Below are 23,095 nucleotides of genomic sequence, written 5' to 3'. Positions count from 1 at the left end.
CACCCTAAAAGGCTGCAACGACCAGAGCTCTGTACATCTGAAACCAGGAGCTAAGAGCTATTTCTGGGTCTCCCATGTGGGCACAGGGGCCCAAGGACTTGGACCATCTCCCATTGCTTTCCCAGGTGCATTAGCAGAGAGCTAGATTGGACATGAAGCAGCCAGGACTCGAACTGGTGCCCATATGGGATGCTGGCACTACAGGCGGTGGCTTTTTCTGCTATGCCACAGCACCAGCCCTTAGGTTCTTACAAAGATAATAGAAAACAAAATCTTGGAGAAACTTTTGGATTTATCTAGGTGTCCTCATTCAGGGAAGATGTACAACCTTTCTTTTGTACATCCATTTTAAAATTAGCTGGTATTTATAAGTTCTCTCTAGAGAAGTTTAGGTAAATTCAGCCAAGGCCCAATTTTATTTTGCTGTTTTATTGTTTGTGAAGACATAGAGGCAGACTCTGTATAAAAGTGTCAATATCAAAATGCCTTTATTCTTTTCCCTTTAAAGAGATATCACAGTAAAGATAAGACATAATCCTGACTTACTTGGATCTCTTAGAAATCAGGGAAGGTGTAGGGATGCTGGAAAAGGAAATGCCAAGTCCAGAAAATTCACCTTGAGGTAGGTGAAGCAGAAGGCAGCAGAGCTAGAAATTGTATAAACCTTAAGTAAAAGACCTCATCAGCACCATAAGGCAGTTTCTGTAAATTTTCCAAATACAACTTTTCATTTGCACAGTAAGCAGCATGAGGGGGAAACAAAGTCATTAAGATAAATGCTAACCTTTATTGCACACTTAGAATATTCCAAATAATTTCACATCAAATTTATCTCTACAAGTCAAAGATAATGAAACAGTTCAATCCCTTCTTAACAATGTCCAAAAACAGAAACAGAGTTTATACTAAGCTATGCAACAGATTGTACTGAAATTCAGGTTCCTATTGAGTCTCTCTGTATCTCCCCAGTAACTCCTAGCTGTCTTAGTCAGGGAAGAAGGCTCTTTGCCTTCTATCAATGTCCCTTAGAGACTATATTTAGGCTCACAAGCGTCATATGACTTACAATTGTCTTTATTCGAAGACAAAGTGCAGCAAAATTTCCTCTAGGTGGATGTCCTCCTTTTAATTAGAAAGAGTGGAGGTGGATAGGCACATGTCCCACCCACCCAAGCTCTAAGTAATGCAAAAATGCTGTAGGATGAACATGATTGGTGCAGGTGTTTGGCAGGACAGTGGGGTAAGTATGGCTCACTATAATGTGTCATATTCTGCATAAAGAACTGGAAGAGAAGAACTGTTGGTCTCCAAACACAAAGGAAAGATAAAGAAATAACCAGTTTAGTTGTCCAATATGACAACTGTGCTATGTATACATGTTGAAATACAACATTGTATCCATTAAAATTATACAAGTGTTATATATTAATCTAGAATTTTAAAAGTTAAAAAATATTAAAGACAGTTATCCCGCCCTAGGGAAAAGGCTGTATGTAACTTGTCTGTTTCTGCACTCCAGTGGTACTGGGCATGTACTTTTAGGTCATTTAAGCTGGGAATAAACATCCATCCACACTAAGACAAGTACTAAGGAAATGTGAAAAACTTGATGAATGAAGATTTTTCCTGTTTTTGTACTTTCACATTTATTAAATTTTGACTCTTAGAACCCATAATAAATGTCTATTTGCTGGCAACTCAAAGATGTAGAGATATTGAGAACTTCTTGCTTTCTCTGTGACATGGCTCCATTCAGTAAAGGTGGTTGTGATTTGAACAATGATTTCCCCAGCCACATTACTACATCTTGTGTTTTCTCTTTCTTCTTTCCAGGAAGCAGAATGTGCCTACACACTCTTTGTTGTGGCTGTATTTTGGCTCACAGAGGCTTTGCCTCTGTCAGTAACAGCTTTGCTGCCTGGTTTAATGTTCCCTCTGTTTGGGATCATGTCTTCTACCAAGGTAAGTTCTGTAAATGCTTCTTATAATTAGCTTCCATATGCTGTGCTGAGATTTCCAAGAAAAAAGTTTCTATTTTTATTTTTAAAAATATTTGTTTATTCACTTTATTTATTTGAAAGGCAAATAGACAGATGGATACCTCCCATCTGCTGGTTCACTACCCAAATGCTCACAATAGCTGGGGCTGGGCCAGGCTGAATCTAGGAGCAGAGAACTCAATTTAGATCTCCCTCATGGGTGGCAGGAACCTGTTATTACCTGCTGCCTTCCAGAGTATGCATTTTTTGGAAGCTGAAATAGAGAATAGAGCCACGACTCAAACCCAGATACTCAGTTACAAGATATAGACATCCCAAGAAGCAACTTAACCAGTGAGCCAAATACCAACCCCAAAGAGTACCCTTAAAAGGGAGCAATAATCCTGTTTATGAGCCTTCCATGTGAGTCTTATGACCTTCCAGTTATTCCCCCTTTGCCATTTGCTTGTGCCCATCTCAGGAATAAAAACAGCCTGTGACTTCCAGCATCACATGAGTCTGTAGGAGATGAGTGTCCAATCTCCTCTCGCTGACATCTACGGCAGGTGCCTCTCTCCTGACCAGAGAGGCAACTCAGTCACATCCTGTGGAATGTGGAATTGGTTCCACAGTGCTGGAAAAACAATTTTTGTTTTTCATAAAGAAAAGTCTTCCCTGTTTTCTTTTCCAGAAACCTGCCATTTCAAAACATAAAGCCAAATTAACTTGTACATATATTTCTATTTTGTTCTTGCTGAGAGGAGATTGTTCCTGCTGGGAGCCGTTTATTACCCTGATACAATCCAAGAGTACCCATCTGAAGAAAATGGATTCCCCATTAAGAGCAAGAAATGCATTGAAGCCAGAATGTCTACCTCCCCACAGTCTCCAGCCACACAGAAAACAACTGCCTAACCACAGCTGCAACATGCTCAGGACAGATGTCACGTTCAAGATGCTAGTCAGGGCAGTTTATCACCTTGGGACTTCTGTCTTCAGCCTGAGTGCAGTGTTGATCTCTTGGGGGCTCACCTGTCTTTAATGTGAGTGGAGATTTTTCTTCTTTAACCCTTGATTACAGTTTTTCTTGTTTGGGGAGCTGTTTGCTCCTTTATCTTCATGTCATGCAGGAGCCCATGTTTCTGCATCTCTGATTCTCTCTGCTCCTCATTTCTTACTGTGTTTATCCCTTCCCCCTCACCCAGACTCTTCATTCTGGTCACCACTGATTTGGAGAGCATAGCTAGGGCTGACCTCAGATTCTCTCACCCCAGACAGATGTCCTGCTGCCCCATGGAATCTGAGGTCTATAATTGAAACAGTTTGTTATATGTGTCAGCATGCTATATGACTCTCAATCAAGGGAATATAAAAAGAAGGATTTGAAAATTTCTCAAAAGTAGGGTATCAAAAGGTATATGTTTTAGCATAGCAGGTTAAGCCACTGCTTGAGAAATATCCCATATCAGAGTGCCTGGGATCAAGTCCTGTCTCCACTTTTGATACGGCTTTCTGTTAATGTGCATCCTGTGAGAGAGTAGATGTTGGTCCGAGTACCTAATTCCATGTCACCATGTTGGAAACTCAGACCAATTTCCTGGATCCTTGTATTTGTGTCTCCCACTTTTCTCTGTCATTCTGTGTTTTAAACAAACAAAATAATAAAAATAAATTTTTAGCAATAGCATATCACATCATTAACCCATGTCTTATTGAGTTGGATTGTTACATCTTCAGAAATAGTTTAGTCATTACACATTTGTCTCTTATAACTTAATAACAATGAAATTGACTTTTTAAAAGAGGCAGAGGTAGAAGTGAGGTTCATTGGAATCATAGGGTATTTTATAGCAAATTCCTTTGGGAGACAACAGGAGGTAAAAAAGCACTCATAGAGACCTGGATTTGTGGGAGCTGCCAAAGATAGACCTGTATGTCTCTCCTTCTTTGTGTTGTGTTGGGGATTAAGAAGAGGCAGCAAAATTGTTGGTACCAACAGCAGTTGCATCCCTCTGGCATCACAGAAGTACTTTATCTCTGAAGGTGTCAATTTCAGACTCTAATAGTCATAGAATCGTAGACTTGGCAGGGAGTTCTGGATTCTCACACCCAGGGCAGGGTCTTCTCCCTGATCTCTTTCACAGATGGAATAAATCAGGAAATATCTTGAGACTTTCAACACATGTAAGTCTCTAATACTCCATAAGGAAATCCATACTTTTTGAAATGTTTTAACTTTTGAAACGCAGCAACTTTATTGAGCTCAAGTCTGAAATTCAATCACCTTGGCTTATTAAACTTTTGCCTAACACACAGGATTCCACAAATAAATTCCACCTTTCTTTTCCATGCAGATGTTGCTCAAGTTTGAAAATCAATATCATTGGCTGGCGCCACGGCTGACTTGGCTAATCCTCCGCCTGCAGCGCTGGCACCCCGGGTTCTAGTCCTGGTTTGGGCACCAGATTCTATCCCGATTGCTCCTCTTCCAGTCCAGCTCTCTGCTGTGGCCCCGGGGAAGGCAGTGGAGGATGGCCCAAGTCCTTGGGCCCTGCACCTGCATGGGAGACGAGGAGGAAGCACCTGGCTCCTGGCTTTGGATCGGCACAGCTCGCCAGCTGCAGCAGCCATTTGGGGGGTGAACCGATGGAAGGAAGATCGTTCTCTCTGTCTCTCACTGTCTAACTCTGCCTGTCAAAAAAATAAAATAGAAAGAAAATCAATATCATTATTTCCTTATGACTTCCCACCTCCAGCCTTATGGATTCAAGACCTCAACCCCCATACTCAAACCCACTACCTCTCACTCAATCACCACTGTCCTCCTATTCTTTTTTCCAGGAACTAACTCTAGTTTGTCAATGATACTTAAGGATTAAATTAGTTAATAAATGCAAATCAGTTACACAGTAAACACTCAATATATGTTAGTTAATATTATTACTATTTTTTTGACAGGTAGAGTTATAGACAGTGAGAGAGAGAGACAGAGAGAAAGGTCTTCCTTCTGTTGGTTCACCCCCAAAATGGCCATTACGGCTGGCGCTGCAGAGCTGGAGCCAGGAGCCAAGTGCTTCTTCCTGGTCTCCCATGCAGGTGCAGGAGCCCAAACACTTGGGCCATCCTCTGCTGCCCTCCCGGGCCACAGCAGAGAGCTGGACTGAAAGAAGAGCAACCGGGACTAGAACCCGATGCCCATATGGGATGCTGGCACCGCAGGCGGAGGATTAACCAGGTAAGCCATGGCACAGGCCCCAATATTATTACTATTTGTACACTGACAAAAGTGAATAGATTGGGCCGGCGCCGCGGCTCACTAGGCTAATCCTCCACCTAGCGGCGCCGACACACTGGGTTCTAGACCCGGTTGGGGCGCCGGATTTTGTCCCGGTTGCCCCTCTTCCAGGCCAGCTTTCTGCTGTGGCCAGGGAGTGCAGTGGAGGATGGCCCAAGTCCTTGGGCCCTGCACCCCATGGGAGACCAGGATAAGTACCTGGCTCCTGCCTTCGGATAGGCGTGGTGCGCTGGCTGCAGCGTGCAGGCCGCAGCGGCCATTGGAGGGTGAACCAACTTTTCTCTCTCTCTCTCTCTCTCTCTCACTGTCCACTCTGCCTGTCAAAAAAAAAAAAAAAAAAAAAAAAAAAAAAAAAAAGTGAATAGATCACCCAAGAAACATTTGGAGTGCGGCAAAAGTAAATAAGTCTATCAATCCCCTCCTGATTTTGCCCCCTAAGTTCATTTTAAATTTCATGTGACTTTCTTCACCTGATAAATTTAACTATAGTTTGCCCTTAGGAATTTTAATGGACAAAGCTGTTCTTCATCTGGTAATTCTGATTCAGATAGGGCAACTGACATTTTACTCATAAATACTCATAAATAACTGGTCAAAGCTACAGGGTATGATGGAAACAGCTAGAAATTTAGTTACAAAGTCTAAACCTAACAACTAATATTTATCACTAGTTACTTATGTGATCCTGATATGTCCTTTTAAAATTATAGTTTTATCTTCTGTGGGTGGGACATGAAAATGCCTCACAACTTGAGAATCATTCTAATAATGAAATTAATCGCTTCTTGGCCTTTTGGCTAAGATCAAGTGTAGTATCTGTTCTTATCAGTTTAATAATGAAATTAAATCATATGGGAAACAATGACGCAAACTGTCAAGTATTCTTTCAAGTTTTTGTATTCAATTTTGAATGTGTTGAACTATAATTTCAGTCTATTGCATTTCTTTGAATCTGAAATCTATCACTGAGCCAGACATTATGTCATTAATGTCTTCATCTAAGGTCTGAGCCCAAAATATTTCTCAGCCGTCATGATTATAATCTGATTTTCACCTGTTTATTAAGCTAGTGATAAATACCTATACCTTGATGAGTAATTATCTGCAATTTGAAGAATGCCAACAAATATTGAACTTTTCTCATGTCAGTTCAATTAAACTGAAGTGCTAAATATTTAGAATGTACCCAATTCATATTACAAAATAGCCAAAAATACATATATATGTATACATAGATGTTACCTTTCATATTTACTCAACTATTCAACAAATATGGGGTAAGCATTCAGCATCTCATCAATGAATAAAAACAGATGGAAATCCCTTATCTTCCTGAGGGAACAAAAAAAATAAACAATACAATGAGCAGATAAATTACATAGTCAGGCAGAAAGACAATTTGTGCTCTGGACAAATGCAATAGGATTATGAGGATCAGAGAAGGGGCAGTTTTAAAAAGGGTGATCAGGCAATACCTGAGCAAAGATTTGCAGGTCATGAGGCTTAGCTATTTGAATATCTGAGGAATGATCATTGCAGAAGAGGGAACCCCCCGGGGCGGGGGGGGGGGGGCAAAGTCCTTAAGGCAGTGCATGCCTGCAGCTGTGACTGGGACAGAGTGAGTGAAGGGGAGAATCACAGAAGATATCAGAGAACTAATGTAATAGGGAGAGGACCACCTGGGAACAGAGAAGGCCACTGTAAGATTTCAAATCTCTGTTGCTTGTTTTTCATGTTTAATTTTAATTTTAATTTTTGACAGATTCGATATGATTTGTAGATACAAGTCTAAGAACATAATGATATTCCCTCCTCTCTTCCTGCCTCCTTCCTACCATCTTTCCTTCTACTTTTCTTTCTTATTTTTTTTTAGTTTTTGATATAACATATTTTAAATTTACATTACAGTAAAAAGGCTTAATATGTCACTGAATAAGTTTAACAAGTAAAAAGCAAAAAGACCCTAGTTTAGTAAGAATATAAACAATGGTTATAAACAATAATTCAATGGAAAAGTGACCATTTCACCCAGTTTTTTGTCAATTATTCATTCATAATTTCTTTCAGTGAAATATAATAAATTAAAATATAACATCTAAATATTTTCTGTGTGGTTATAAGACAATAATTAAGTTCATTTAGACTTAAGCCATTTCCTCTCACAGTTTATACACAGAAATGATTTTATGTAGATTGTAATGCAAATAATTATACATTTTAATTTTTGTACTCTACTAGTTACCACAGATCAGGGGACTCTTAATGTACTTGGATCCTCTGGAAAGTTTTGAGCTGAAGAGTAACATGATTGTTCTGACTTTCCTTTCATAAGGATAATTCGGTGGCTGGTGTTGAGAAACAAGATAGGAAGAAGGAGGCAAGAAAGTTATGCAGGTGGGAAACCATGGCAATTCAGACCAGGGTTAGTAATAGAGATACTGAATATGTTATCAATACTTTTTGAAGGAAAAATTAACAAGCTTTCATGATTGATTAGATAAGGCTTGTGATTGGAAGAAGAGAGTCAAGGATGCCTCACAACTTTTGACCTCCCAGCTGGAAAAATGGAGTAAAGCTGTCAAGTGAAATGGGAAATAATAAGGGCAGAACAGGCTTATTGTAGGAGAGGGGTTGACCTGGAGTTTAGACCTGGAGACATAGTTATGAAGTACTTGTTAGACACCTAAGTGAAGATGTCGAGTGAGCAGTCAGATTCATATGGATCCAGAGTACGTGAGAGAGTGCTTATCTGGAGATATAAGCACGAATGCTGCCATAATATAGATGGTATTTAAAACCATAAGATTTGATGAGATCATTTAATGAGTAAGTGTAAACAGAAAGGCAAAAAGGAGCTCAGGATAACCACATCATTAAGAAGCCACTGAGAAGAGAAAATACTAGATACAGAAACTGGGAAGAAAAGGCAATTGAGAGAGGAGGGAATTAAGGAGGGTGTGGAATTCAAGAGAAGCAAGTGTTTTAAGGATGGGGCAGTGATCACGTGTGTCAAATCTGCTGAAAAGTCAGGTAATGTGAAAATTAGAAACTGATCACTGCAGGGAAGTGTTTGACCTGGCCATTACATCTGTTATGATGACTTCATCCCGTATCAGCGTGCCCATATTCAATTCTTTTTTTTTTTTTTTTTTTTTTTTTTTTTTTTTACAGGCAGAGTTAGACAGTGAGAGACAGAGAGAAAGGTCTTCCTTCCCTTGGTTCCCCCGCCAAATGGCCACTATGGGAGGCGCTGCACCGATCCAAAGTCAGGAGCCAGGTGCTTTCTCCTGGTCTCCCATGCAGGTGCAGGGCCCAAGCACTTGGGCCATCCTCCACTGCCTTCCCTGGGGCCACAGCAGAGAGCTGGACTGGAAGAGGAGCAACCGGGACAGAACTGGCGTCCCAACCGGGACTAGAATCTGGGGTGCCGGCGCCGCAGGCAGAGGATTAGCCTAATGAGCCCCGGCACTGGCCTGGATTCAATTCTTAATTCCAGCTTCCTAATAATGCAGGTGCAAAGAGGCAGCAGTTGATGCCTAAGCAGTTGGGTCCCTGATATCCATGTGGGGAAATCTGGATTGAGTTCTGGCTCTTGGCTTTGTCTTGGCTCAACTCTGGCTATTGCAGGAATTTGGGGAGTGAACCAGTGGATGAGAAATCTGTCTGTCTATGTCTCTCTACATATTGAATAATAGTAATAATGAAAATTTATCATTGGATTTAGTGATATAATCTGTAAATACTTAAAAATAATCATACAAGTAAAAAATCACTTTACCACTTTCTAAAAATATTGTGTAATTTAATTCACAAAGTTGATGTGAGGTACTATTTAACTTTTACAACTTTTTATTGATGTGTAGAAAGTTCATTTAACTTGAAAGTTATAGACCCAAGTGAACCCATGTGCTCTGATTGTGAAAGTCTATGTTTTTTGATGAAATTCCATTTGAGATGGAAAATCATTACCTTAAGCTCATGAATATATTTCAAATTTCATTAGAAATTTTATTGACATATCAATTTTGCCTCAAAAATAGCTATAGTTGTTCTGTCATATACGAACTAATAGCACTTTCTTCTATTATCTCTTGGACAAGTAGTTTATAAACAAACACATCTACCTGTGGGTAATGCTCTTCTACAACTACACTGACTGGTAAAAACCAAAGAATGAGTACTGTAATAGAAAACAGAGAATGTGAAAATTCCTTGCATAAATATATTACAAGAACATCTCATATTCCTGGACTTCTTTCTGCACCTGCACTGTGTTTTTTTCTTATATGCCCTGCAATGTTGCCACACGCTACCAGACTTCCTCTGCCATTTCATGTAAATGCCCTGGTGCCTCCTTTGCATAACCACTCTTCTACTTTGGGGCCATTATTAAATAAAATGAGTTACTCTTTCACAAGTACGATGATAATGTGATAGTTACTGATCACCGAGATAGCCACTGAGTAATGTGCATGTAGTTCAGATAGCAGTGATATACTGAACAAAGGGATGATTTACGTTCTTAGTAGGATGGAGCAGAACGGTGTGAGATTCCATTATGTTACTCAGAATGATGTTTAATTTAAAATGTATGAATCATTTCCTGGACTTTCCTTTTTTTTTTTTTTTTTTTTTTTTTTTTTTTTTTTTTTTTGGACCACTGTTGAGTGCAGACATCTGAAACCACAGAAATTGAACTGTATGATGAGTTGCTGAATTTTTTAAAGTAACTCTGAAATTATTCTCCTTAATTCTCAGAGTGTAAGTGAAACATGGTTAATATTCTAATCTGTGTGGAATGCTACAATAAAATACCCTAACATAGGTAACTTATAAACAACAGAAATTTATTGCTCATAATTCTGCAGGATGAGAAATCCAAGGTTAAGTTATTGGCAGATTTGGTTTCTGATGAGGGCTCAGCCTCTGCTCCATCAATGGCAACTTGTTGTGTCCTCATGTGGGGCAAGGGAGCTCCCTCCAACCTCTTTCATGAAAATACTAGTCCTATTATGTGGTGGTGTGAACATATTAGGATCATATTAGATTCTAACATGAATTTGGGAGAAGGCACACCAACAGTGAGATGTTCAGAAATTTCCATGAACACAATGGAAAACGAGATAAGGGAAGAGAAAAACTGAAATGACTATTTTTGTTTCAATAATCTACTTGAGTATGAAATCTTGAAGGAAGATTCCAAATCCTTTTAGGAAAATGTAGTTATTCTACTTATTTTTGAAACTCAGCTATGACTTGGATAAGTATTTCTAATATATCTATGATATTTTATTTCACTCTTTGTTAACTAGGTTTTTCTCATCTAACAACTTGTAAGTTCCTCAAGTTTAGGAATTTGATTCAACAGCTATCGAGTGCCAATAGGTGTCAGGCATATACTAAGTTCATAACAACAGTGTTCACTAATGCTTATTTTGCACTCAAATATGTATCTAAGCCAGTGAAGGGAATGATTAGACAAGTAAACAATCACTGGATAGATTAAAATGTGCTAACATAAAGGGAAATACAATCAAACTCAGCAAAAACATCTTTGAAGAATTGCTATCTGTGTTCATTCATAAAGGGAACTTAGAGATAACATTAGCAAGGGCAGAAGGTCATTCCTGGTTAAATCACAATCAAGTGTTAAAATATTTATGGATCTTATTCCGACAGGGTCATAGTCAAAGTGGAAGTTCTCTTCTCCCTTCAGAGAAAGGTACCTCCTTCTTTGATGGCCCCGTTCTTTCCACTGGGATCTCACTCACAGAGATCTTCCATTTAGGTCTTCTTTTTTTTTTTTCCAGGGTGTCTTGGCTTTCCATGCCTAAAATACTCTCATGGGCTCTTCAGCCATATCTGAATGCCTTAAGGGCTGATTCTGATGCCAGAGTGCTATTTAGGACATCTGCCATTCTATGAGTCTACTGTGTATCCCACTTCCCATGATAGATCGTTCTCTCCCTTTTTGATTCTATCAGCTAGTATTAGCAGACACTAGACTTGTTTGTGCGATCCCTTTGACTCTTAGACCTATCAGTGTGATCAGTTGTGAACTGAAGTTGATCACTTGGACTAGTGAGATGGCATTGGTACATGCCACCTTGTTGGGATTGTATTGGGATCCCCTGGCATGATTCTAACTCCACCATTTGGGGCAAGTCCGATTGAGCATGTCCCAAATTGTACATCTCCTCCCTCTCTTATTCCCACTCTTATATTTAACAGGGATCACTTTTCAGTTAAAATTTAAACACCTAAGAATAATTGTGTGTTAATCACAGAGTACAACCAATAGTACTAAAACAAAACAAAGAGAAAATACTAAAATGGATAAAGTATTACATTGTACGTCAACAGTCAGGACAAGAGCTGATCAAGTCACTGTTTCTCATAGTGTCCATTTCACTTCAACAGGTTTCCCCTTTGGTGCTCAGTAAGTTGTCACCGATCAGGGAGAACATATGATATTTGTCCCTTTGGGACTGGCTTAATTCACTCAGCATAATGTTTTCCAGATTCCTCCATCTTGTTCCAAATGACCGGATTTCATTGTTTCTTACTGCTGTATAGTATTCTATAGAGTACATGTCCCATAATTTCTTTATCCAGTCAACTGGTGATGAGCATTTGGGTTGGCTCCAGGTCTTAGCTATTGTGAATTGAGCTGCAATAAACATTAATGTGCAGACAGCTTGTTTGTTTGCCAATTTCATTTCCTTTGGGTAAATTCCAAGGATCGGTATGGCTGGGTTGTATGGTAGGGTTATCTTCAGGTTTCTGAGGAATCTCCAGACTGACTTCCATAGTGGCTTAACCAATTTGCATTCCCACCAACAGTGGGTTAGTGTCCCTTTTTCCCTACGTGCTCTCCAGCATCTGTTGTTGGTAGATTTCAGAATGTGAGCCATTCTAACCGGGGTGAGGTGAAACCTCATTGTGGTTTTGATTTGCATTTCCCTGTTTGCTAGTGATCTTGAACATTTTTTCATGTGTCTGTTGGCCATTTGGATTTCCTCTTTTGAAAATTATCTATTGAGGTCCTTGGCCCATCTCTTAAGTGGGTTGTTTGTCTTGATGTTGTGGAGTTTCTTGATTTCTTTGTAGATTCTGGTTATCAACCCTTTATCTGTTGCATAGTTTGTGAATATTTTTTCCCATTCTGTTGGTTGCCTCTTCACTTTCTTGACTGTTTCTTTAAGTCAACAACAGGAGTCACTGTGTACTTACTTCTCATGCGGGATCTGTCTTTAGTGTGTTTTCCAACGTGAAGTAATGCTATCACTAGTGCTGAAACAGTATTTCACACTTTGTGTTTCTGTGTGGGTGCAAACTGATGAAATCTTTATTTAATATATACTGAATTGATCTTCTGTATATAAAGATAATTGAAAATGAATCTTGATGTGAATGGAATGGGAGAGGGAGCGGGAGATGGGAGGGGTGCGAGTGGGAGGGAAATTATGGGTGGGGGAAGCCATTGTAATCCATTAACTGTACTTTGAAAATTTATATTTACTAAATAAAAAATAAATAAAAAAATTTATGGATCGGGAGACTATGCAACAAATATAGAAAGAAGTGGATTGGAGTGGTAAGAGATTAGACTGAAGAGGTGATACAGCACCAGATAATGAAGGCACTACTGCAACAAGTTGGGACTATTGAATTTGGTCTTAGAAGCCATGGGATTCACTGAAGACATGTAGGAAGACCAATTAGAAAAATGACTCAGAGGGCTATGGGTGGACTGGAAAAAGGACATCAGGGCAAGCATTTGGCTAGTAGTTAGGATGCCCACTTCCCACTTCAGAGTGCCTGGGTTCAATACTCTGCACTAACTCCTGACTCCAGCTTCCTGAATATGCAGGCCCTGGGAGGAATCAGTTGATGGCTCAAGTAATAGGGTTCCTGCCACCCTCATGAAAGAACTGGATTGAGTTTCTGGCTCCTGGCTTCTGCTGGGCTCAGCCCTGGCTATGGTGGGTATTTGAGGAACAAACTAAGGGATAGAATACCTTGATTTATCTAAAAAAAAAAAAAAAAATTTAAAAAGAAAAACCATACAGTAGCCAGGTGAAAATTATGAGGAGTTTATATAAGATAGTAGTGTCTGAATAGAAAAAATAGATAAAGTTAAAGATATGAAGATCTAGAAATTATAGAACTTGGAGATCAATACACACACATTAGAAGTGAAAAAAAAATCATGACTGACCCTCTGATTTCAGGTTTGAGCTACTGAGCATTTAGACATTTCATTATAAAAGAGGAAGGAGATGTTTAAAGAATGAGTAGTGAAAGGATGAGAGCATCATTTCGGATGCTTTCAGTTTTTAGTTGTTTGTGGAAAATTCAAACAGAAATTTCCGGTTGGATAAACCAGGCTGGAAATTAAAAAAAAATGTCTGGATATAAAGACCTTGATGCATTGAGCAGTCATTCAACAAATATGAATTTGTTGCCTACTATGCATGTACCAGGCATTATTTTTATCATACAGAGAGAAAAGTTGAATCCTTGATAGTTAACCATTAGGTGACTATCCTTGATAGTCAGCCTGTAGACTATCAGCATTTAAGAGAAGGACAAGGAGAACAAATTTTTAAAGTAAGCCAAGTAGAAAAATTCAGAAGCAGGAATAGAATCAGTTAGAAGTATAAAAAGATTCACAAGACTGAAAACACTAGTAAATTGAAAAATTGAAATCTTTATACTGAGATTTAGGAAGATAGGAGGCTTCGGACAGAATATGGACATTTGGAATTCAGGAATTCAGAGACCATAGCTTATTCAATGTCCCAACCCTTCCTCCCTCTGTGGCTGAACTGTTCTAGATGCCAGATAAGTAACAGCAATACAGTCCTGCTCCTCATATATATAATAGGCAAGACAGGTAGCAAACAAGTAAACCTACGTGATGTGATATTTTTAGGAAGAAAAGGAACAGAACTCAGAAAAAGAGCAAAACCTACTAAAATGAAGGCCTGCTACCTGAGAATTAAGGAGATACAAAAAAGGAAAAATGTGTCTCTGCTCCTATAATATTTTTATGCATGGTAAATGCTGTTTCAGTGTTAGAAAATTTAATAAACCAAAGAATTAAAGTTAATAAGCGTATTTTCTCTTACTCAACTGCTACCAAATGTAAAGAGATTAATACAAACTTTGAAAAACAATTAACATTTCATAAAACATAAAGAAGTCCACTTGTCTGCTATTAATTCTAAAGGGAATTATCACAATTTTTGTCTTTTATTAAACCAAGGCAAGCTTGATAAGCTGTGTTTAAAGTGCTGATACAATTTTTTTCTTTTTTTTAACTTTTATTTAGTGAATATAAATTTCCAAAGTACAGCTTATAGATTACAATGGCTTCCCCCCCATAACGTCCCTCCCACCCGCAACCCTCCCCTTTCCCACTCCCTCTCCCCTTCCATTCACATCAAGATTCATTTTCAATTCTCTTTATATACAGAAGATCAGTTTAGCATACAATAAGTAAAGATTTCAACAGTTTGCTCCCACACAGAAACATAAAGTGAAAAATACTGTTTGAGTACTAGTTATAGCATTAAAGCACAATGTACAGCACACTAAGGACAAAGATCCTACATGAGGAGTAAGTGCACAGTGACTCCTGTTGTTGACTTAACAATTGACACTCTTGTTTATGGCATCAGTAATCACCCTAGGCTCTTGTCATGAGCTGCCAAGGCTATGGAAGCCCCCTGAGTTCACCGACTCTGATCATATTTAGACAGGGCCATGGTCAAAGTGGAAGTTCTCTTCTCCCTTCAGAGAAAGGTACCTCCTTCTTTGATGACCCGTTCTTTCCACTGGGATCTCACTCGTGAAGATCTTTCATGTAGGTTTTTTTTTTTTTTTTCCCCAGAGTGTCTTGGCTTCCCATGCCTGAAATACTCTCATGGGCTTTTCAGCCGGATCCGCACGCCTTAAGGGCTGATTCTGAGGCCAGAGTGCTGTTTAGGACATCTGCCATTCAATGGGTCTGCTGTGTATCTCACTTCCCATGTTGGATCATTCTCTCCCTTCTTTATTCTATCAGCTAGTATTTGCAGACACTAGTCTTGTTTATGTGATCCCTTTGGTTCTTGGTCCTATCATTATGATCAATTGTGAACAGAAATTGATCACTGGGACTAGTGAGATGGCATTGGTATATGCCACCTTGATGGGATTGAATTGGAATCCCCTGGTATGTTTCTAACTCTACCGTTTGAGGTAAGTCAGCTTGAGCATGTCCCGAATTGCACATCTCTTCCCTCTCTTATTCCCACTCTTATATTTAACAGCGATCACTTTCAGTTAAGTTCAACACTTAAGAATAATTTTGTATTAATTACAGTATTCAACCAAAAGTATTAAGTAGAACAAACAAAAAAAATACTAAGAGGGATAACATATTAAGTTGCTCATCAACAGTCAGGGTGAGGGCTGATCAAGTCACCGTTTCTCCTAGTGTTCATTTCACTTTAACAGGTTTCCTTTTTGGTGCTCAGTTAGTTGTCACCTATCAGGGAGAACAAGTGGTATTTGTCCCTTTGGGATTGGCTTATTTCACTCAGCATAATGTTTTCCAAATTCCTAACAGGGATCACTTTTCAGTTAAAATTTAAACACCTAAGAATAATTGTGTGTTAATTACAGAGTGCTGATACAATTTAACAGCAAAATGATCATCAGAATTGATTTTCCTTTTCCTCTGAAGTTTATAACAATACGACAGTTTTATTCCAACTCTTTCATTTCTTCTACCAGACATTACTTGCTTTTTCAACAGAGTCTTTTCTCTTACAATCTGCCCTGTTCAGCACAGCCTTGATATTTAGTTTAGCCAATCATTTCCTAAAGTTAGTTCTATCAAATACCAGTCACATGTGGTGCTCTACTTAAAAATTTAAAAAAGTAAATTTTGTATTATTAATCCTGAGAAATATGCAGAACACAGTATCCCACTCTAGAGATGATATTATGAACTATTATTTAGAGATTTTGGTAAAGCCTATTAGCAAGAAATTCTTGTATTTAAATATCTCATGTTTTCTAAGATGAACTAATCACATAATCCTTTAAAAAATGTTGTACCTAACATATTTCAGAGCATCCTTTAGAAATATCACTGCAAGATTTTGCTGAAAGTGTTTGGACATTTTCCTAATCCCTGAATTCATTAGCTGAAAATGGGTACTTGTTTTATAATAAATAATTTTGAAAGCAAAGTATTCAAAACTCAAAGGAGTGACTGAAATTATGGGATAAATGGTGTGGATGAAGATATTGGCAGGTCAGTACTTGATTCAAAATTCCCCAAATTTCAGTAATGGCTATAAACAAATGAATCCTAGTTTATATGTGGAAAATTAAGGCATAGAAGACACTTGCCAGCTGTTACTCAGATATTTAAAAATCTAATATTCTGGGTGCTCATTTTTTGTTTCTGTATACATATTTTTTCTTAGCACAACTATCTCTAGGGCAGAGTATAGACATCCTTAAATTGGTATTCAAACACATCTACATTTCTCTCAAATAGAAAGATATGTGGTTGAAGGTCAAAGTTAAGAGCAGCATAATAATGTCTTTCTTGTACAATGCTATTTTTCCCATCAATGTAAATAATCATGGGTGTAATTGTAATTTCAGGTAGCATCGGCTTATTTCAAAGATTTTCACCTGCTGCTAATTGGAGTCATCTGCTTAGCAACATCGATAGAAAAATGGAATTTGCACAAGAGGATTGCTCTGAGAATGGTGATGATGGTGGGTGTGAACCCGGCATGGTAAGGACTGCATCCACTGCTTTCAGTTTACATTCTGAACAGATAATCATTGTGCAGAACAAATAACCAAGTAAGCAATGCACATCCAGGGACTTGCTTGCATTTCAGTGTAATTCATGGCTTTTTTTTCCCCTCTGCAAATATTAAAGCACTATAAAGTGCTCTTGAGTAGTAGGAAGGGGAAAACAACTTTCTATTCACTGCAGGTCTAATAACAGGGAGACTGGAATAAGCTTTTATGTGCCCGAGGAGTCAAAGCTGAGAGAAGTCTTGAACTTCAGCACACACAAGACTGATAACTCTAAGAGTAGATTTCAGTCCTACCTTGTTTACTTGGCTGATTACACATTCAAAAACCTGTTTAAAAGCATTCTTTATCATCAGGGAAGATGTTAAGAACCAAAGACAAAAAAAAAATACTGACAAAATACAAATGTAGGCAGAAGAATTCAAGGTGAACATTTTTCTTTTGAAATCAACTGTTGCAAATTGAAACAATCAATTAAGAAGTTTCATCTGTAGAATGTGAAATCACTCATTGGACTGCTTTTTTCCAACTTAAAGGAATGCTTTTATTACTTTAATTGGTTGATTTTTATTCCATCTCTTGTTAAGAAATGAATTTAAGTTAAAAAAATTTCCAGAGTCACAATCTGTTGTGTAATAACATTTTGCTTTAATGACTGAGGTGGCTGTTTCCTTCTCAAATTTTTTTTTAATAAAAAATTATATTGGCTTCTGCTGCATACTTCATTGTAGGGCATCACCACACCTGTGTTTATCATTTGTGGAAGAAACTGTTTTGATATATACAAGAAAACACAATGGTATAGATGAGACAAATTTTGTTACTTAAAAATTTTATAGCAAATTTAAGGCAGTTCACATTTCAAATGTTGCCCTGTGCCTCTTAGAGTACCATTGATATGTATCTATTTTCCTTGATCACCTGCACAATGACCCCAGGGATGGGACAAAGCACTGCATAGTGAGGCCAGGATCCACCATGCCACTAAGTGACTTTGAATTTAAGGTGTTTTCACTATATGAAAGCTTACCCAATTCCAGTCTGTTTTCTAATAGGAAGATTTCACAGATTGCGGATGCCTTAAATTAAAAAATGTTTTTAGGTTTTCTAAGAGACATTTCTTGCTCAAGTAGGTATCTATCGATACCTAAAGTTTTATTTTGCTTTTTCTATAGAAAATATCCACCTTAAAAATTGTAATATAGAATTGTTGTTGTAGTCTATTTTAAAAGGGAATCAAAGAATGTCGTAAATGACTCTACATGAAACATTTCCTTCCAATGATTTCTAGGGTCTCTGACCTAAAACAGATCATGCTTTCTCCTAAGTGTAATTTTGCAGATTTATAGTCATTATTTAAAATGTTATGGTCTTAGGCACATTTTTTAATTTTTATATTTATTTATTTTATACCTGATTTAACCTTTTCGTTTGTGTGTTTGTAGTTATAATTATAAAGCAATTGTGATGTTATTTTATTTTTAAAATGATTTATTTGAAATTTGAAAGGCAGAATTACAGAGAGAGAATCTTATATCCACTGGTTCACTCTCCAAATGATCACATCAGCTGGAACTGAACCAAGCCAAAGCCAGGAGCCTAGAAGTCCATCCAGATCTCCCACATGGGTGCAGGGGCCCAAGCACTTGGGCCACCACTTTCTGCTTTCCTAGACATGTTAGCAGGGAGCTGTATCAGAAGGGGAGCAACCCATACTCAGACTGGACCCTAAATGAGATGCCAGCATCACAGATGGGTCACAAAACGGACACCAGGCAAAGTATTTTTAAGGAAGAGGAGATACTCTGTCTCATTTTTAAAGTAGAAGAGATACTCTGAAGAGATACTCTATCTGTAAGAGAAAACAATGTAATATATCTTGTTCTTGGGGCTGGTGAGGCTTAGTGGGTTGAGTCACCTCCTGCAACACCGGAATCCCCTATGAGCACCATTTCGAGTCCTGACTGCTCTACTTCCAATTCACCTCCCTGCTAACGTGCCTGGGAAAGCAGTGGAAGACAGCCCAAGTGCTTGGGCCCCTACACTCATGAGGGAGACCCAGAAGAAGCTCCTGGCTCTTGGCTTTGGATCTGCGCAGCTCTGGCCATTGTGGCTGTTTGGGGAATGAATCAGCAGATGGAAGATTCTCTGACTCTCTCTCCCTCTCTGTGTCTCTCCCTCTTTCTTTCTCTCTCTCTCTCCCTCTCTCTCTAACTCTGCCTTTCAAATAACATAAATTACACACACACACACACACACACACACGTGCCAGACAACAGGAAAGAATGTCAAATCCAGGAGATTATAAATAATAGGATCTACAGAAAATTCTGAATCCCATTTTAGCAAGTGGGTTTAACCATTTTTCTACCCATCTTCTATTGAAATAGAAAAAGTAAACAAGTAAAATGATTTATAAATATTAATTCTAGTCCTTGTCTTGTGCCTTCTCAAGAATCTGAATTCAAAAGTTGCTGGTATCTGAAGACAAGCAGTCATCTGTAAAGAGCATTCAAGTATTTGCACAATATTATAAGCTGCTATGCCAGGTACCCAATTGCAGTTTGGTTATAAGTTAAAACTTTTATCTTTTTTTGGAAAGAAGATTTTTATGGTTCCCTAAGAGATAAATATCTTTAGAACTCAATGTTTATATGTGTTACATTGGTTTCTACCTGGCTGTGATTATATTCAGGGTTCATCATCTGGGTGAAAACTTAACCTCCTCATTTTGAAAAACTTAATTGTCAGCTCACACACATTATCCTTTTCAGTTAAGTAAGACAGAGCTAATTAAGCTAGAGAGCATGGCTCCACAGTAAAGGCTGTCTCCTTGCAGGCTCACACTGGGGTTCATGAGCAGTACTGCCTTCCTGTCTATGTGGCTTAGCAACACCTCTACAGCTGCCATGGTGATGCCCATTGTGGAGGCTGTAGCACAGCAGATCATCAGTGCTGAAGCAGAAGCGGAGGCCACTCAGATGACTAATTTCCAAGGAGCTTCCAACCCCGGACTGGAAATTGATGGTATCATGTGTTCATGTAGCCACAGTGGAGTCCAGTCATTTGGTCACTAGATACTAAGTCAGAATTCTGGGGTATATCTTGAATTAACTGTCTTTACATGAAAGATGTGAATTCAACCTTCCTTTTCTGTAGTTTCAAACACCTATACAAAAGAATTACATGATACTAGCAGTTTACCTTAAATCAATTGTTGGATTTGTATTCTTTTGCAAAAAGGGAAAAATGCCTTTCCTATCCTCCAGCCAGTCTGATGGAGCAACATCTCATGTCTATATCAGTAGAGATCCAGGTTACTCTTTTCCGAAATGACCTTTCAATAGAACATTAGAGATTTTTAATTCCTGCATTCTGTTTGGCTGCAGCACCACATTTCATTGTGATGATTTCTGGTTCTGATGAACTGCTCTGATGCTGCTGTGAAAACGTTTGGAGGATATTCATATTTGTAAAATACTTTGTTAAGGTCAATGTTAAGTCAGTTCAAAGTGTATTTGCTTATTTGTACTTTCAAGTTATAAATACACACACATACATTCAAACCTAATGATAAACTTTTATTTAAATTATTTTTCTTTTATTTAATGTTTTGCAGAAACTGCTATTGTGTATGAAATAAATGAGAGTAAAGAGAAAACAAAATCAGTTCCAGGGTAAAGAATATTGATATTTTGATTAAGATTTTCTAAATAACATTTTAATGAAATTATAAACTAAGTCAATTTATTTTTCAGATACAGTAATGATGATGCAGAAAAAAATTCGAGCAAGACAGAGGTGGAAAAGGTACATTAAATTTGGTTGTTTCTATATCAGCATACATGACATTATATTAGAGCTACAGTTAGATATGTACTTATTTTGAAACTTGTCACTTGCTTCCCTATCAGTTGTTTCATTTGACAAAGTGAAAGTGTGGCCTAAAGGTTTGGTAAGTTTTTGTGGGTAGACTGACTGACAACCAGATAGGAACTACTTTTGGTTCTGAAAATCAGCATCATTATTTTTTTCCTTTAACCGGAATACCAGTGATGGGGATTAGCTAATGCAGTATAAAGAGATACAATTCTGTTCTCAAAGTAGTGTTTCATTTTCTTATTTGAATCTTACTGGTCCCTAGGACAAATATGAAAAAGGTAGTCAATTTAGTTATTGCACATAGTTACTGCAAACCAAAGTCTGTTCTCTTTGACTACTCTGCCTAGTGACACTGGGCAGTGAAGACAATTATTAGATCTGCCCAGACCTCACTGGACACAACCAAGGTGCCTCCTTTTACACATGCAGCCACACCTGGTGGTTTATGGAAGATGTTTATAGAGCAGGCGAACAGGGAGAGAGAGGGTGACCACCATACCATTTGGAATCTCAGTATCAGTCTGTGAACATGACCACACTTCCACTTTATTACAACAAAGATCTAGCTTCATTAATGGCCATACATAGTTGTGGTCCCACAAAATATTTTGTTCTTAAAGAAACTGCTTACTGTTGAGTTACTAAGATGTAGCTCTTTACATTCTATGTTATTGAATTAAAAATAGATTTATTCATTTGAAAGAATTACAGAGAGAGAGGGAGAGGCAGAGAGAGAGAGAGAGAGAGAGAGTTCTTTCATATGCTGGTTCACTCCTTACATGGCCACAACAATCAGCACTCGGCCAGGCTGAAGCTAGGAGCCAGGAGCTTGATTTGGGGCTCCCATGTAGGTGGTGGAGGCCCAAACGTTTGGGACATCTTCTGCTGCTTTCCCAGGCCATTAGCTGGGAGCTAAATCAGAAGTGGAGCAATAGGGACGCAAACTGGTGCCCAGATGAGATGCCAGCATCACAGGTAGTAGTTTTACCTGCTAGGTGACAGTGCCAGACCCCCTCAAAGTATTTTTTTAAGATTTATTTTTTGAAAGACAAAGAAACAGAGAGAGAGGGAGACAGAGAGATGAGAGAGAGAGAGAGAATCTGCTGGTTCATTCCTCCTAATGGCTGCAACAGCTAGGCCTGAGCCATGCCAAAGCCAAGAGCCAAGAAATCCATCATGGTCTCCCGCATGGGTGGCAATGGCAGTGACCCATGCACTTAGGCCATCTTCCATTGCTTTCCTAAGTGTGTTAGCAAGAAGCTAGATGGGAAGCAAAGTGGCCAGAACTTGAACAGGCACTGTGATAACAGGATGCGAATCACAAGCGCAGGTTTACCTGCTGTTCCACAATGCTGCTTTTTCCCAATTTTTAAATATATTTCAGTTCTGAAATGTTATATACATATGCACATTTATAAAATCTAACATTTTAAAGGATAATAAAACTACATATACCATACCCTTAAGGAATAGGCATAACAATTTCTAGAAATCTCTCTGGTTCTGTTTACCTTTCTCACACAATCACAGTGACCCACTCATACTCCCTCACAGTCAACCACAGTCTAAATAATTGTGTTAGCATTTCTCTTATTTTCAGTTTTATCACTTTGACTAGTTAGGTTATGATGTGGCCACTACAACAAACACTCAAAATAGCTAAAGTGTCAACAAGAGAGGAATAGGATGGGGTGGTGGTCCCACAATTGTGATGACTTCACTCTTCTGTGTCTGCTCTGCCAGTTGCCACACCAGAACTTGTGGTTCAAGATGGCTGCCTCACCTGCCTCCCTTTAACCACACAGGAACAGGACAAGCAAGGAGAGGATAGAGCATACATACCTAGAAAACCACTGTGTTGTTTTCTTTGCTTTAGAATTCTTAAAATTTTCTGTTCTTGCTTTAGATTTTTTCTTAGAATTTATAGATTCCATCCCAAATTTAGTAGGATGTGGTTATGAATATTCATTTATTGTCAATTTAGTTTCTATAGTATATATTTATATATTATATATACTAGTATATATTTATACCTCTTTCCATTTTTAACATTTTTACATCTACTTTTATATTTTTTCCCAAATAATGTTGTCAAAAATATGTC

The 23,095-nt window shown here is 38.3% G+C and overlaps 1 protein-coding gene and 1 non-coding gene across 2 annotated transcripts in view; both read left to right on the top strand.

The window, feature by feature from the left end:
• The window catches only part of SLC13A1 (solute carrier family 13 member 1), a 90,669-nt gene that overhangs the window by 12,291 nt on the left and 55,283 nt on the right, over positions 1–23,095 (top strand). Inside the window, exons 2-6 of the mRNA XM_008258262.4 lie at positions 1,834–1,962; positions 16,945–17,081; positions 19,949–20,136; positions 20,729–20,786; positions 20,868–20,919. Coding sequence (XP_008256484.1) covers positions 1,834–1,962; positions 16,945–17,081; positions 19,949–20,136; positions 20,729–20,786; positions 20,868–20,919 — 564 coding nt within the window. The remainder of the gene's footprint in view (positions 1–1,833; positions 1,963–16,944; positions 17,082–19,948; positions 20,137–20,728; positions 20,787–20,867; positions 20,920–23,095) is intronic.
• LOC127491936 (U2 spliceosomal RNA) lies at positions 6,052–6,241 on the top strand. Its single transcript, XR_007920859.1, has one exon. It is a non-coding gene; the product is annotated as a U2 spliceosomal RNA (small nuclear RNA).

This window comes from Oryctolagus cuniculus, chromosome 3 (assembly GCF_964237555.1).
Source record: "Oryctolagus cuniculus chromosome 3, mOryCun1.1, whole genome shotgun sequence".
NCBI lineage: Eukaryota > Metazoa > Chordata > Mammalia > Lagomorpha > Leporidae > Oryctolagus > Oryctolagus cuniculus.
This window is presented reverse-complemented; position numbering and strand designations above follow the sequence as displayed.